This window comes from Octopus bimaculoides, chromosome 26 (genome assembly GCF_046866305.1).
Source record: "Octopus bimaculoides isolate indiv1 chromosome 26, ASM4686630v1, whole genome shotgun sequence".
Taxonomy (NCBI): domain Eukaryota; kingdom Metazoa; phylum Mollusca; class Cephalopoda; order Octopoda; family Octopodidae; genus Octopus; species Octopus bimaculoides.
Window position 1 is genome coordinate 24,727,327 of NC_142953.1, and position 14,838 is coordinate 24,742,164.

The following is a 14,838-nucleotide window of genomic DNA, read 5'->3' on the forward strand; positions in this document are numbered from 1 at the left end:
GGGCTAAATTACAGCAACATTAGTCCTAAACCAGGACTGCCATGTTATGTTGGCAAACAATCTTTACTATAAAAATACAGTATTAGTTAGAATGTGTTTTCAAAAATGTGCTGTTGTGTTAGATTTAGTATTTTCCAAGTTTTTGTAGCATTTTATGAGCATTTACCAGAATATTCTTCAATTAATTATTTGAAATCTAATATTTTTCCTTTTCATTTCTGTTCTATTTCATATTGCATCATGGAACTATTTTCATGTAATTCCAAAATTTTTACTCCATGGTAAAAAAATAACAACAACAACAAAAAAAAAATAAACAAAACAAATCCACAAAAAAACAATGACAGGAATTGTGTGAGAAAGAAACAGACAGCGATTCCAAACCGGAAGGTGACTTGGTTTTATCTGGCCTTAGTCTCAAAGACAACCCATCTAGAAACAATAAACAAGACATCAAGATTCTAATGCGCAACGTGTCCAATTTAAGGTACCTCCTTCAGAAACATGCTGCCACCATCAGCCGCCAAGAATTCTTGGATGCCAATAAGAAAATCCAAGAGCTTAATGAAGAAATGAAGAAAAAGACTCGAAAATCTAAGAATTCTGAAAGTGATGGGAGTAAATCCAAGAAAGGCAACAGCAATGGTGCCAGCAGCAGCAGTAGCGGTGTCAGCAGTGAAAATAGCAACAACAGCAGCAGCAGCAGTGCCAATAGTGATGACAATAGTGATAGTCAGATGTCTAAAGACTCCATCTATACTCAAATAAGCAAACGAAAGAGCAACCAAACCCACAAAATAATCGATGCCCTCGTTAGCGATGGAGCAGTAAACCTTCCACGAGTGTCGTCAAATAGCAGCATGGAATCATTTCAAGCAATCAGCAAGAAAAGGCAAATAAACAAAGACCTAAAATGTAGCATAATTGATAACGAAGATACGGAAGGCGAGTTCCAGGCTGAAATTGAATTTTTGGCTGAAAATGATGACGTGTTTTACACAAATCAGTTGGGTTCTGCATTGAGGGGCCGTATGAACTCTGATGTCACGGTGGTTTCGATACCTGATTCAACTGCTAAAACAAGAAAGAAGTCTAACATAAAGAGAGACTCTGAGAAAGTTTTGTCGCCCGGGCGACAAGTTCGGTTCAGCGAATCAACAGAAACAGTCACCATGGCATCAACGCCGACACCTTCAGAGCAATCTTACTCTGACACCATGGAAATTCCAGTGCGACGCCATTTCTTTTACCAGAAATCGAGCTACCAGCCAGACTGGACACCAACGGCACGCAATGACGTCGTTCGAATGTCAAGCTTGAAAACTCATGTTCTCAAACCAATTGAACGTGTTTATTCGAACACGACCTACCGGACGTATGCCCCATCAAATGATTTTCGTCCAAAACTAAACTCAGAGCTTTATTATCAATATGAGCCCAGCTTTGTAGACACTTATTAGTAGCCACAATTACACTGGAGTACCGAGTTGAAGCAACAAATGTATAAATGTATGTACAGACGCACAACACTGAACATAAAACACAATACAATACACAATCAAAATAAATGCTAACTCTGAGAGGTTTTTTGCTGAGATAGGTCTTCCATCATCAAAGCTATTTTCATGGGAAATTATAAATAACCTCAATACCATGAATCCGAGCACTGCCGATATCTCTACCTCCAGATCTTCACAAAAAATAAGTGAACCATAATGCTTTCTAATGAACCAGAAAGAAAGAAAGACTTATGAAAAGAAAGATATTGATAATTGACCAGTTTCATATTGGTTGCTAATTAATGATAATTAGACTGGTTTTGGTCATAATGGCGAAAAGACTTTTGAGACCTTTGACTGTTGATAGCACAACAGAAAATAGTCTTTTGTTGTTACTAACCATGTTCATGGCTCAAAGCTGATTACAAAAAGATAAAAAAGAGGAAACGTGTTGCTAACAGCATAAAGTGGGCCTCTAAGTGTTGATCACAAAGAAAAAAATAAGTATAGTGTTGTTGCTTTCTCAGAACACAAAGACATCGTTTAAGCCAATTACGAAGTACAATGTCAACACCAAAAATTGTTGTAGCAATTAATTGTTGCTAATCTAACATAGCACCTTTCTTCCAAACTTCACTCCAAATCACTGAACAGAGAAACACAAGATTCAGTCCTTTGTAACGGCACTGCATCAATGCACCCATGGTGGGATACTAAAGATTTTGTATTTCCTCAACTGAAACAACAATATCTTACATACAGGGAACAAACAACAAAATCACATTTATGATTACCAGTAAAACTATACATATCACTAAATTATTACAATTAATCATAAACCAATGAAAAACATGGACACACGTGCTGCTAATGAATGTTGTTAAACTAATTACTGTGTTTAATAGTATATAAAACATACTTTTGTTTCTGGAAAAGGGTCTCAAACAATCGTCCATCCTGGGTCCTGTATATAAAGTTGGGACTACATGATCTGTATTTATGAATTTTAAAAATTTTCTTCACAAAATGCGCTGTTGAAATTAGGGTGCATCTAATATACCCGTGCTGTCTTTCATGCTATCAAGTGTGGCAGGTGATTATGTCAAGTTTAAGAACTGAAGAACTTCAAAGAGCTGGTGCTTAGGTTCAAAACTGAAGACAGCAAAAGACTATTGGAAGTGAAATCTTCTGACGAAACGGTTATTGTTCCCATGAGGTGGATAAACTAAAGAAATGTAGAATAAATGTTGTCCCAGAAAGGCATTGAATTTCCTGTGGGTGATTTGAACCTTTAATGCATGAATAATGTTAACATACAAGATAATAATGGAAGAATGGTGCAGGTTGTTATTAATAAACAGAAAGATAGGATTGTTGTTGTTGTTATTGTTGTTGTTGATAACAAAGAAGAAAGCACATATATTATGTCAATAATACATTAAATGTGCTCTTAATAATTGAAGAGTGGTAATTAAGAGTGATTATTTTTTTATCAAAAATTTTAAAAAAACAAGGGACACAGACAGAGTCAAGTAGAGTCAAAGGAGTCAACCCTGGGAAAATTTGAAGTTGGAAAGAGTCTGATGTCAAGTTAGATTAAATCTAAATAGAAAGAAATGTGATGCAAGATTGATTTTTTTAAAAAAACAAACAAATCATTTCCTTCATCCCTGCCCCTTGAAAACAAAACCCTCCAATAATGTAAGTCTTCCACATCTGTTCCAACTGAAAAATTGTAATTTAATTTAACAGAACACAACACTTCCCAGTGGCCGTCAGAAAATATTCCCAACAGTCAAAGAAGATCACAAACCGCCGCTGACTTCATCAACCAAAAGTTATTGCAGCCAAGCTTCAGAAGAGTTTCAACAATGTGAGAAAGGACTGACAGAGTGTTATGTTGAAAGTACACAATTGTAGCTTCACATATGACTTGGTTTTGTTAGTCGTGTTCGTATTTACTATACTAGACATGGCTGTTGACAGGATGTTATACATGTTGTGGCATCATGTGATGGTAATGACATTTCATGAAATTTGACATAATTATTACGTGACAGTGTATTGACAAAGAACTACGTTTATTGTTACACTTGACATGAAAATGACATACTACAACACAACAGAATTTTGACATGATATCATATTGACAAAAACATTACATGTTAACCATTTAGCATTCAGATTATTACTGTCAAATGTGGTGTTTATTCACATTATTTTGAATTAATCATGCATCATCTCATAGCTTTGAGATTTTGATGATGTAGTTGTTTATTTTTAGAATGACATTGTAGGGTAGGTGTGAGAAGCAAGATCTAGCTGGTTTGAATATAAAACAGACAGGATATTTTGTCCAAAAATAGCCAGATTAGATATTAAAGAGTTAAATGACAATATGATGTTGACATAAAATTTTAAATGAAATTATGTTGACATGTTTCAAATGACATCGCATTGACATCATGTGATGGTTATGTCAATGCATTATGTGGAATTGACATGAAATTATATCACATGGTATTGACATAACATTACATTACATGATATCAATAAGCATTGACATCAGATAGCATGACATGCTATCAACATTACGTGATGTAGTATTGACATAATGTTACATGACATGATTTTGACATGATATTGACATGGTATTACATTGACCCAGCGTTGCATAACATAACATCACCGTCACATGATATTGATGCAAAATCACATGACATGGTATTATAATTCAGAAGCTAACATCTTGAAAATATTTCGGCTATTCATAACATGCAAACATCTCTAATTACCATTTACCACCAAACTCATTGGAGCTTTGTATGTCAATGAAAAATCCAGCATTTCACATCGGCACTCCACCAGCTCGTACCTATCAGCCTTCTTCATTTCGACAAAAGTACTGACAAGATACAATTCAAGATCAATATTTGAAGAAGAAGACATGTGTAATTGGTTGAATCGAGCTCCCCCCGTGTATAACTGATACTCATTCTGTCTGTTTTTTATGGAGAAACAAAAGCAAAGTTAACTTTGGTGAGATTTAAACTAAACTAAAAAATAAAGAGGACAGAACCATGTTTTGGTCAACTGACTGTCATCATTCCACCAAATCATCAAACACTGATGAAGAGAAAACCAATCAATTCACTTACTAAAGAAATCCTTATTATTATCATTAGCGATAATAAAAATAATCAGACAACAACAATATCAAAAACATAACAATAATAACAATGAAAACACTAATAATAACAACAAAAAGTAGCCAAACAAGAGGAAACTATACAGCCACTGGACATGCTAGAAATAGCAGTCAAATTTCCTCAAATCACATCCTATCACTTTAGAGAAGGAAGAACATAGGTCTGCTCAACCAGGCTTCACAAGAGGCTAAACAACAACAACAACAAAAACAACAACAACAGCAACAACAGCAAAAGTAAGACTTGATTCTTTGTTACCATTTTATTCAAAGACACTGCGAAACAACTCTAAGATATTAACAAACACCTGATTGAATTGATAAAAACAAAAACAAAACACACACAACAAAAATAACATAAATGAACCATGTTTTCTGAATCTGAAAATTTAAGACTGTTTTACCATGTTTTGAATTGTCTATCACAGAAGCCTTAAGGAAATTATGAGAGGATATAAAGAAAGAAAGAAAGAAAGAAAGAGAGAGAGAGGGTCTTTGAGTTGCTTGCAGATATTTTGCTGCTTACCATTGTGTGTAAATCAAACTTGACCTGACCTGATCTGACCTGACCTATGTCAATTACAACAGCAAAATAAATCCTTGCTCTCTTTGGTGCCGTATAAGATACACTTTTGTTTCAAATAACCATCTCAGAAAAAAAAAAAACACCCTTGGTCCCTTGTGAAAAACTGGACCCAGATTATAAGTTTTAATACACTAAAAACTTGTGTTTTTTTCATGTATTTGCTTTGCTGAAATTAGAATGTGTCCAATATGCCTGTGAATTTTTTTATACTATCAAATCATTGTTGTCGTCATCATCATCACCAGCATCATTATCATCATCATTATTATAATCAACGGCAACAACAAAGGCTAAAAAAACAAAATGACAGCTGTGATAAAAACAAAAAGAAAGAAATAACCTGCTGCAACAGAAACAACAACTTTTGTCAGAGTATCAACAATACATAGTAACAACAACAACAACAACAACAACAGCAGCAGCAACCACAGTCATTATACTAATAAGCCATTCTATAACAACAACAACAATGGTAATGACTGTTGTAGCATGAAGAACTAAAGTGACCCCTGGCAACAATAACAACAACACAAATAAAAACAATTAAAGAAACAGCAATAAAATATCAAAAACAACAACAATGACATACAAAAAAAATCAGGACAAAAACATAGTAAAAAAAAGTGTAAAAATTGTATACTGAACTCATTTTTTTTTATTGATTACAAATCTATATTTTCAAAAATTATTGATTCATCAATTCATTTATCCTGCTCTTGTGTATTCTCTAACACCTTATTCCCGTTATAACCACCCACCAACCACAAATAATTAATGTGTTCTTACCCTTGATATCATTAATTAATATATACACTTAAAATAGTCTTAAATTAAAATATTTGTATTTTAATGAAAAGCTGTTTCAGGTGTATACATGAAATGAATTTTAACCTGGATAAACTTTGCAAAAACCAGTAAATGTTTTATTTATTGATTTTCATATCAGAATAAGCATTTTTGGCTTAGCTCAGAACATTTGGGGCATTATTTATAACTGAGGAGACTGAATCATGGCAAAACACCAGTGTCTGATGATCTCCCAGCATTCTGAGTGAAGCCCAGTGATTTTAACTTTGAGAAATTTCACTGAGGCAAAATATTATACCATTCCACATTCATATATATATATATATATATATATATATATATATATATATATATATATGTATATATGTGTGTGATGTTTATATACACACAGTAAAGAGTATACATACTGGTGGTATTAGCATTAATATTTTACATTAGTTGAACATTTGAAAATCAATTTCAGGTTGTTGAAGGATTCTCTTGGTATAATGAATCAATGAATTTGTAAATATTTCAAAGAATAAAAATGTTTTCTCTTTTGTGTAATATACATATATGTATACACATACAGACAGACATGTGTGTGTGTGTGTGTGTGTGTGTGCATACAGATATATGTATATAAATCTAGATGCTGTATGGCCTAACGCTTAAGAAGTTTATTTTTGCGACCATGAAGTTTCAGGTTCAAATCCCAGTGCATGGCATCATGGGCAAATATCATATTTGATGGCCCTGAATGAATCCATACGTTGTGAGTGTAATTAGGTAAATGGAAGCCCATTGGCTGGATTATACTGGACCTCAAAAGCATACAACCTTGTCACACACATACTCTGTCATGCTGATTCTACATGGGAATTACATTAAGGGTACACAAGTCTATGGTATACTCAATTACTTACACATTAAATCAGGAGCAGGTAATTCAGATGAGATCAGATGACTGAATCAAATACTGGAGATCAACCATGTATATATAAAAGACAAACAGCATGTACATGTGCGTGTATGCTTATATATATATAAACACAGCCTTGTATCTTGACTTTGAGAGATTGCCCAATAGTACACAGCATGCTATACAAGCCTGCCAATCTATAATACTATCATAAGCATGAAACTTATAGCAGCTCAATTTTAAATTCTGTGTATATTGATGTGTGTGTGCGTGTGTGTACATGAATGTATCAATGTATATAAATAACTCTAAATGTGTGTGTGTGTGTGTGTGTGATGGAGAGAGCAAGCAATAGGGACTGCATTAACCATCCATAACTCGCCATAAACATGGAAGGATACCACATTCGAAGCGAAAACCAGGAGGGCACCATAAACATAATATATATATATATATATATATATAAGCACATGTAAATAAGACTATAAATTATCTTAGCTATTGCACATATATTTTGAAACAACTATGTATGTATATTTTTTTGAAAAAAAAAAACAAAAAATATTTTTTTAAATGCTGCAAAATAAATTTTTTAAAAATACTCTGTAATTTGTTTTTATTTGTGTGTGTGTGTGTGTGTGTGTCTCTATGTATTATTATTATTATTATTATTATTATTGTTGTTGTTGTTGTTGTTGTTATCATTGTCATTATTATCAATATTATTATCATTACTATTAATATTATTATTACTATCATTATTATTATTATTACTATCATTATTATTGTTATTATTATTATTACTATCATTATTATTATTATTATTATTACTATCATTATTATTATTATTATTATTATTATTATTACTATCATTGTTATTATTATTATTATTATTATTATTACTATCATTGTTATTATTATTATTATTATTACTATCATTGTTATTATTATTATCATTATTACTATCATTGTTATTATTATTATTATTATTATTACTATCATTATTATTATTATTATTATTATTATTACTATCATTGTTATTATTATTATTATTATTACTATCATTATTATTATTATTATTATTATTATTACTATCATTATTATTATTATTACTATCATTATTATTATTATTACTATCATTATTATTATTATTATTATTACTATCATTATTACTATTATTATTATTACTATCATTATTATTATTATTATTATTATTACTATCATTATTATTATTATTATTATTATTATTATTATTACTATCATTATTATTATTATTATTACTATCATTATTATTATTATTACTATCATTATTATTATTATTATTATTATTATTACTACTATTATTATCATTATCATTATTATTATTATTTTGAGTGAGTCAGCCTCTGACATCTCTAAGTTTTGCTTGTGAGTGCACAAGATAAGTTACAACTGGAGAAGTAATGGAATTTGCACACGCACACACACACATATACACACACACAAACACACGCATACACATAGATGCAAGCACACACCCACACGTATACACACATGCACACACATGCATGCATTCACACATACACGCATGCATGCACACACACACACACACACACACACTCACACATAATATGTATAAAATGTCAGTCCAGGGACACATGATATAATCATTGCATCTGAACTCCATATGTTCAATAACGTTCTCAAAGACTCCATGTTGTTCAAGCTACAGATTTCATTGGCAAAGAATATAGAGAAAAATAACAATGTGGTGTATATGATTTGAAAGAATTAATTTATAGCATCTCTCTTTTCTTTTGTGCCCTTTCAAAGCCTAGCCAGGCTCATGGGCATGGTTTCCCGGTTTCTATGGCGTATGTTTTCTCCCCAGCTGGACAGGACGCCAGTCCATCACAGCGTTACTCAAGAAACAGGAAGAAAGAGTGAGAGAAAGTTGGGGCGAAAGAGTACAACAGGTGTCGCCACCACCCCTGCCGGAACCTCGTGGAGCTTTAGGTGTTTTCATTCAATAAACATACACAATGCCCAGTCTGGGAATCGAAACCGTGATTTTCCGACCACGAGTCCGCTGCGCTAACCACTGGGCCATTGTGTCTCCACAATTTTTAACATCACATCTCCACTTCTTCATAGGCTGTAATTATAAATACTAGAATGCATGCTAGGATCATATAAATAAATACTTTCCTTCAAACTGTATCTGCTTTATTTATAAATAAAGCATTCCTCTCCAATTTTTATCAGATTTAAATCATCTTATTATCTCCCAATTTTATACTCTAAATTTTCTTTTTTTCTTCCCTTCTTGTCCAACGTACTATCTAGTAGCGTTCCAACCTCTAACGGCTTTTTCAAATAAATTACGTAACAATCTTCTCTAACTACAGTTATCACATTCGGTTAAAAAGTCTTACGTTTAAGCTGGTTCCTATGCATTTCCCTGAAGAGAAGATTACATTCTTATCAACATCACCTATTCCTATGGAAGGTATAATTTGTAATCTTCGAAACATATGTTGGAAATAAAAGTATTCAGTTAACATATGCGTTTTACTCCATTTACTTAATTTATATATTTACTCAATTACCCAAAATAACACGGAGTTTCTACCTCATAAACAGGAGTTGCACCACAGTCATTTTGTTATCTTTGCTACCCTGGTATCTATTAATCAATTTATTTTGTCCGAGTTAATTATTAACTAAGAGAAAAAATAAATACATATAATAAAATATATATATATATATATATATATATATATATATATATTTCATACATATATATATATATATATATATATATTTCATACATATAATTTTTTAATGGTCCCACACCAACACCCATTGTCAAGCTGTGGTAGGGGGATAAACACACACACACACACACACACACACATACACACACACATTTCTTTTCAGTTGTTTCGGTCATTAGATTGTGGCCATGCTGGAGCACCTCCTTGAAGAAGTTTTTATGAAATGAATCAACCCCGGTACTAATTTTCATTTTAAGCCTCATACATATTCTGTTGGTCTCATTTGCCAAACCGCTAAGTTATGGGAATGTAAACATGCCGACACTGGTTATCAAGTGGTGGTGGGGGCGAGACAAACACAAACACACACACACACACACACACACATAAATATATATAAAGATTGAATAATGAGGGTACAAATTGGTGTCTTCTTCTAGCATATTAGGAATCCACCTAGGTGGCTATTCCTCTTATTTATATATATATATATATATATATATGACAGGCTTCTTTCAGTTTCTGCCTACCAAATCCACTTACAATGCTTTGGTCATCCTGAGGATATAGAATAATATACTTGCTCAAGGAGCCATGCAGTGGGACTGAACCTGGAACCATGTGCTTTGGAAGCAAACTTCTTATTGTACAACCACGTCTGCACCTATAAATCCATATAGTCTCGCAGCACAATCATGTGAACACAAGCAATAATCAGTGCATTGTGATTTACAGAGTATAAGAGGTAGTTTCTGGGGTGCACTTTTACAGTGCTGTTACTGTCATCACAGATCGATCCGTGGTAAGTGTAATATGGTTCATAGTTGGGTGTACCATGTTATTTCGTCATCATCGTCATTTAATGTCCATTGTCTATGCTGGCATGGGTTGGATGGTTTCACTGGGCTGGCATGCTGGAAGGCTGCGCCAGGCTCCAGCCTGATTTGGCATGTTTCTCAATGGTTGGATGCCCTTACTAATGCCAAGTGGGTGCTTTTATGTGCCACCAGCACGGATGTGTGTTTATTGAGCGAAAGCACCTAAAGCTCCACAAGGCTCTGGCAGTGGTGGTGGTGGTGACCCCTGTTGTACTCTTTCGCCCCAAACTTTCTCTCTCTTTCTTCCTGTTTCTTGAGTAATGCTGCAATGGACTGGCGTCCCGTCCAGCTGGGGGGGGGGGGACATGTACTCCATAGAAACCGGGCCCATGAGCCTGGCTAGGCTTTAAAGGGGTGAAAGAAGAAGATGCATTATTATATAGGCCTGAGTACTTGTGTATTCAACCCATATGCACACATGCATATATATATACACATATACATATGTATGCCATTTGCGTGACACTGGTATCTGCTACGACTGCAGTTTTGCTTGGCTTGATGGGTCTTCTTCTCAAGCAAGACATAATCGTTTCTACTCTAGGCACAAGGCCTGAAATTTTTGGAGAGTGGGCTGGTCAATTAGATCGACCCTAGTACATAACTGGTATTTAATTTATCGTTCCCAAAAGGATGAAAGGCAAAGTCAACCTCAGAGGAATTTGAACTCTGAACAGAAAGACAGACAAAATACCACTAAGCATTTCACCTGGCGTGCTAGCGTTTCTGCCGGCTCACTGCCATTCAAGTATGACATAATGCCAAAGGTCTTGGTCATTGCCCATGTGAGGCCCAACACTCAAAAGGAACTCAGACGTTTTACCTCCATGGAGCCCAATGTTTGAAAGGGACTCGGCCACCTCACCTCCACGAGGCCCAACACTTGAAAGGAACTCAGCCACTGCATCAGTGATAACCAATTCACTATCTGATTAAGTCACTATTTGATCAAGAAATGGGTCATTAGGGTTTCACAGAGAGAGCATAAAACATATTGCAAAACCCCAAAGTCTTTCATTTTCACTGAGGTCATGCAGGACCCATTTATCGAGTCTTTTCACTTTGCCAATTTTCTTCAGGTGATATGATACTGTTGGAACATTTCCACCAAGCATATGAGACATTTCTCTGACACTTTATCATAGGTTTTGTCTGACTATTGTTTTCAAATGCTGATCATCAAAGATGGATGGACGTCCTCTACCTTCTTGATTTTCAAGGCTCGTATCCCCACTATGGAATCTCTCAAATCCACGTCGTACTGTCTGATCACTAGCGGACCCTTCAACCTATGCTCTGTTGATATTGGCAGCTGTTTGGGAAGCATTATGTCCAAGTTGGCATTCATGCAAAAAAATAAATAAATGCATTTCTTCTTTTTCATGTTTGAAATTAAGGATTTCTATGCTTAAAAATTATATTCAGAAAGAAATCAATAAAAATTTATTAAAGAACACACATCAATTATTAAGCATGCAAAATTGCATCTAAAACACTATAAAAATAACATCTTAAATCGAATTTGAAAAAGTATAACCAGCCGAAATTGCAAAGATAATCTGGAACTTGACTGAGGAAAGAAAACTCCGAATGACCCGTCCTTGTTTTCTTTGTATCGTCTGTCTGGATGTTTTGTTGTCCCTTTTTTGTATCACATAACTGTCTGGATGTTTTATGTTCTTGTCCCATTTTTGTATTTTTTATATATAATATATATATATATATATATATATATATAAATGTAGGAGCTCCAATCTGATTTGGCAGACTTTCTACAGCTGGATGCCCTTCCTAACGCCAACCACTCCAAGAGTGTAGTGGGTCCTTTTACATGCCTCCGGCACGAAGGCCAGTCAGGCGGTACTGGCAACGGCCATGCTCAAAATGGTGTATTTTACATGCCACATGCACAGGAGCCAGTCCAGTGGCGCTGGCAACGACCTCGTTCGAATGTCTTTTCATGTGCCAGGAATGCGACGCTGGTAACGATCATGCTCAAATGGTGCTATTTACATGCCACTGGCACGGAAGCCAGACAGCTGCACTGGCAACAATCACGCTCGGACGGTGCTCTTAGCGCTCCACTGGTACAGGTGCCATCACAATTTCACTTTCACTTGCCCCAACAGGTCTACACAAGCAGAGTTTAGAGTCCAATGAAGGAAAGGTACGCATAAGTGGGCTGGCTACACCCCTGGCAGAGGCCTCATAGATACATGTACATATATATATATATATATATATATATATATATATATATATATATATATATACATACATATATATATACATATATCTAGATAGGGTCATAAATTCAATTTATTCAATTTATCACCCTATCTATATAAATAATAATATTTCAAATAGTTATGTTCCCCAGCCGGCACCATATACTGCAGTGAATTGTTCTCTGCAGAATTGTTTCTGGAATTTGAGGCACCGGAGCTGAGGCGTTTTGAAAAATAGCCCCAATGTACGCAAGCCTTATTTCATGAAGACAATTCGTGTATAGTTCTGCAAATTATATTGATTCTCGAATGTCTATGCTAACAAGAACACAGATGTTGTTACGTAAGTAAGTAAAACGTTAATGTTCGAAACTGCAGTACACAGCTAATTCTTTATTTTATATTTCTCATTTTGTCTTGTTCTGGTGTTTTGGGAAATTTTTCTTGAGAATATTATTTTTCTTTGTGGTTGGGTCGTTGATGACCTCTTTCTAGCATATTGGATGTCCACCTAGTGGTCATCCCTTATACACGTGTGTGTGTGTGTATATATACATATATATATATATATATATATATATATATATATATATATAATCACAAAGCTTGAAGCCGACCGAAGCTTTGTGATTGAATTTGGTAGGCTGAAGTTACTGCCGTGTGTGTATATGTCTCTGTATGTGCTTGTGCCTCTCTCCCAAAGAGAGAGAGAGAGGAAATATATATATACATATATATATACACACACACTCACACATATATATATATATATATATATGTATATATATATATATATATATATATATAAATCAAAAAACAGATTCAATCGTTAAAATTATAATAAGTAAAATTAAATTACAGACTACTTATTTGATTTCTGAGAAACATTTTAAAGTTAAGGCTTCTCTGAGTTAATGGGGGGGGGGGGGCTCCAATGCTTAGAGACCCACAGCTTTTGTGTCGTGGCTGATATTGGCCCAAACACAAACCTGGCTTTAACCCAGACCCAGCCTAGATCTCAGTGATTGTAAAGCAAGTTTCTTAACTATGCAGGTATGTCGGTGTCACACCTGATTATTTAATTGTTTCGAATACTAATTAGTTAAACAAGTTACTGCATTGATGCTATTATAAGGTTTTCTTCGTGTGACTTACGTAGAATAAATTTCTGAAGTCTTGTATGATTATGTTAATGATTATTAAGAGTGGGGTTCCCAGGATGGGTGGGAAAAAAATAACTAATTACGTGTTCTAAATTCGACATTAATTCTTACTGACCTGATTTGGAGTCTGTGGGTTTTGTTTTTATTTTATGTTGTATGGTCAAGATACATTTCTTCGAACGCCCCCCCCCCCCCACACACATATACACATGATGCACACACATAGATATGGATACGCACTCAAAGACGGACACATATATATATGCACACAGATGTGGACAAACACACACACACACACACACACAGATATAGGAACACACACAAAGGTAGACACCCTTATACACACACATAAATATGGGCTAACATATATACACACACTCACACAGATAGACACACATACACACTCACACACACACGCAGATATGGAGACACAGATAGACACACATACACACACACACAGATAGACACACATATACACACACATAAATGCTGACACACTTACATGCAGATACACTCATGTACACACACATATGTACATACTTGTATAGACACACACTTGTACACAACACAGGTACATACACACACACACCCAAGGACACGTGTTCAGCCACGCATATATGCAGACACACACAAACATAAATACTCACACACATACACACACAGATACTCACACACACACACACACACACACACAGATACTCACACACACACACACACACACACAAACACACACAGATGTACATGCATACAAATATGATGACACATTAATGTACATATACACAGAACAGACAGACAGCTACTGATCAGACACA

General features: G+C 34.5%; 1 protein-coding gene across 1 annotated transcript in view; it reads left to right on the top strand.

The window, feature by feature from the left end:
• LOC106878799 (uncharacterized) overlaps window positions 1–5,629 on the top strand; it is a 7,356-nt gene extending 1,727 nt beyond the window's left edge. Inside the window, exon 2 of the mRNA XM_089343053.1 lies at window positions 348–5,629. Coding sequence (XP_089199179.1) covers window positions 465–1,460 — 996 coding nt within the window. The 5' untranslated portion in view covers window positions 348–464 and the 3' untranslated portion in view covers window positions 1,461–5,629. The remainder of the gene's footprint in view (window positions 1–347) is intronic.
• The last annotated feature ends 9,209 nt before the right edge of the window (window positions 5,630–14,838 follow it).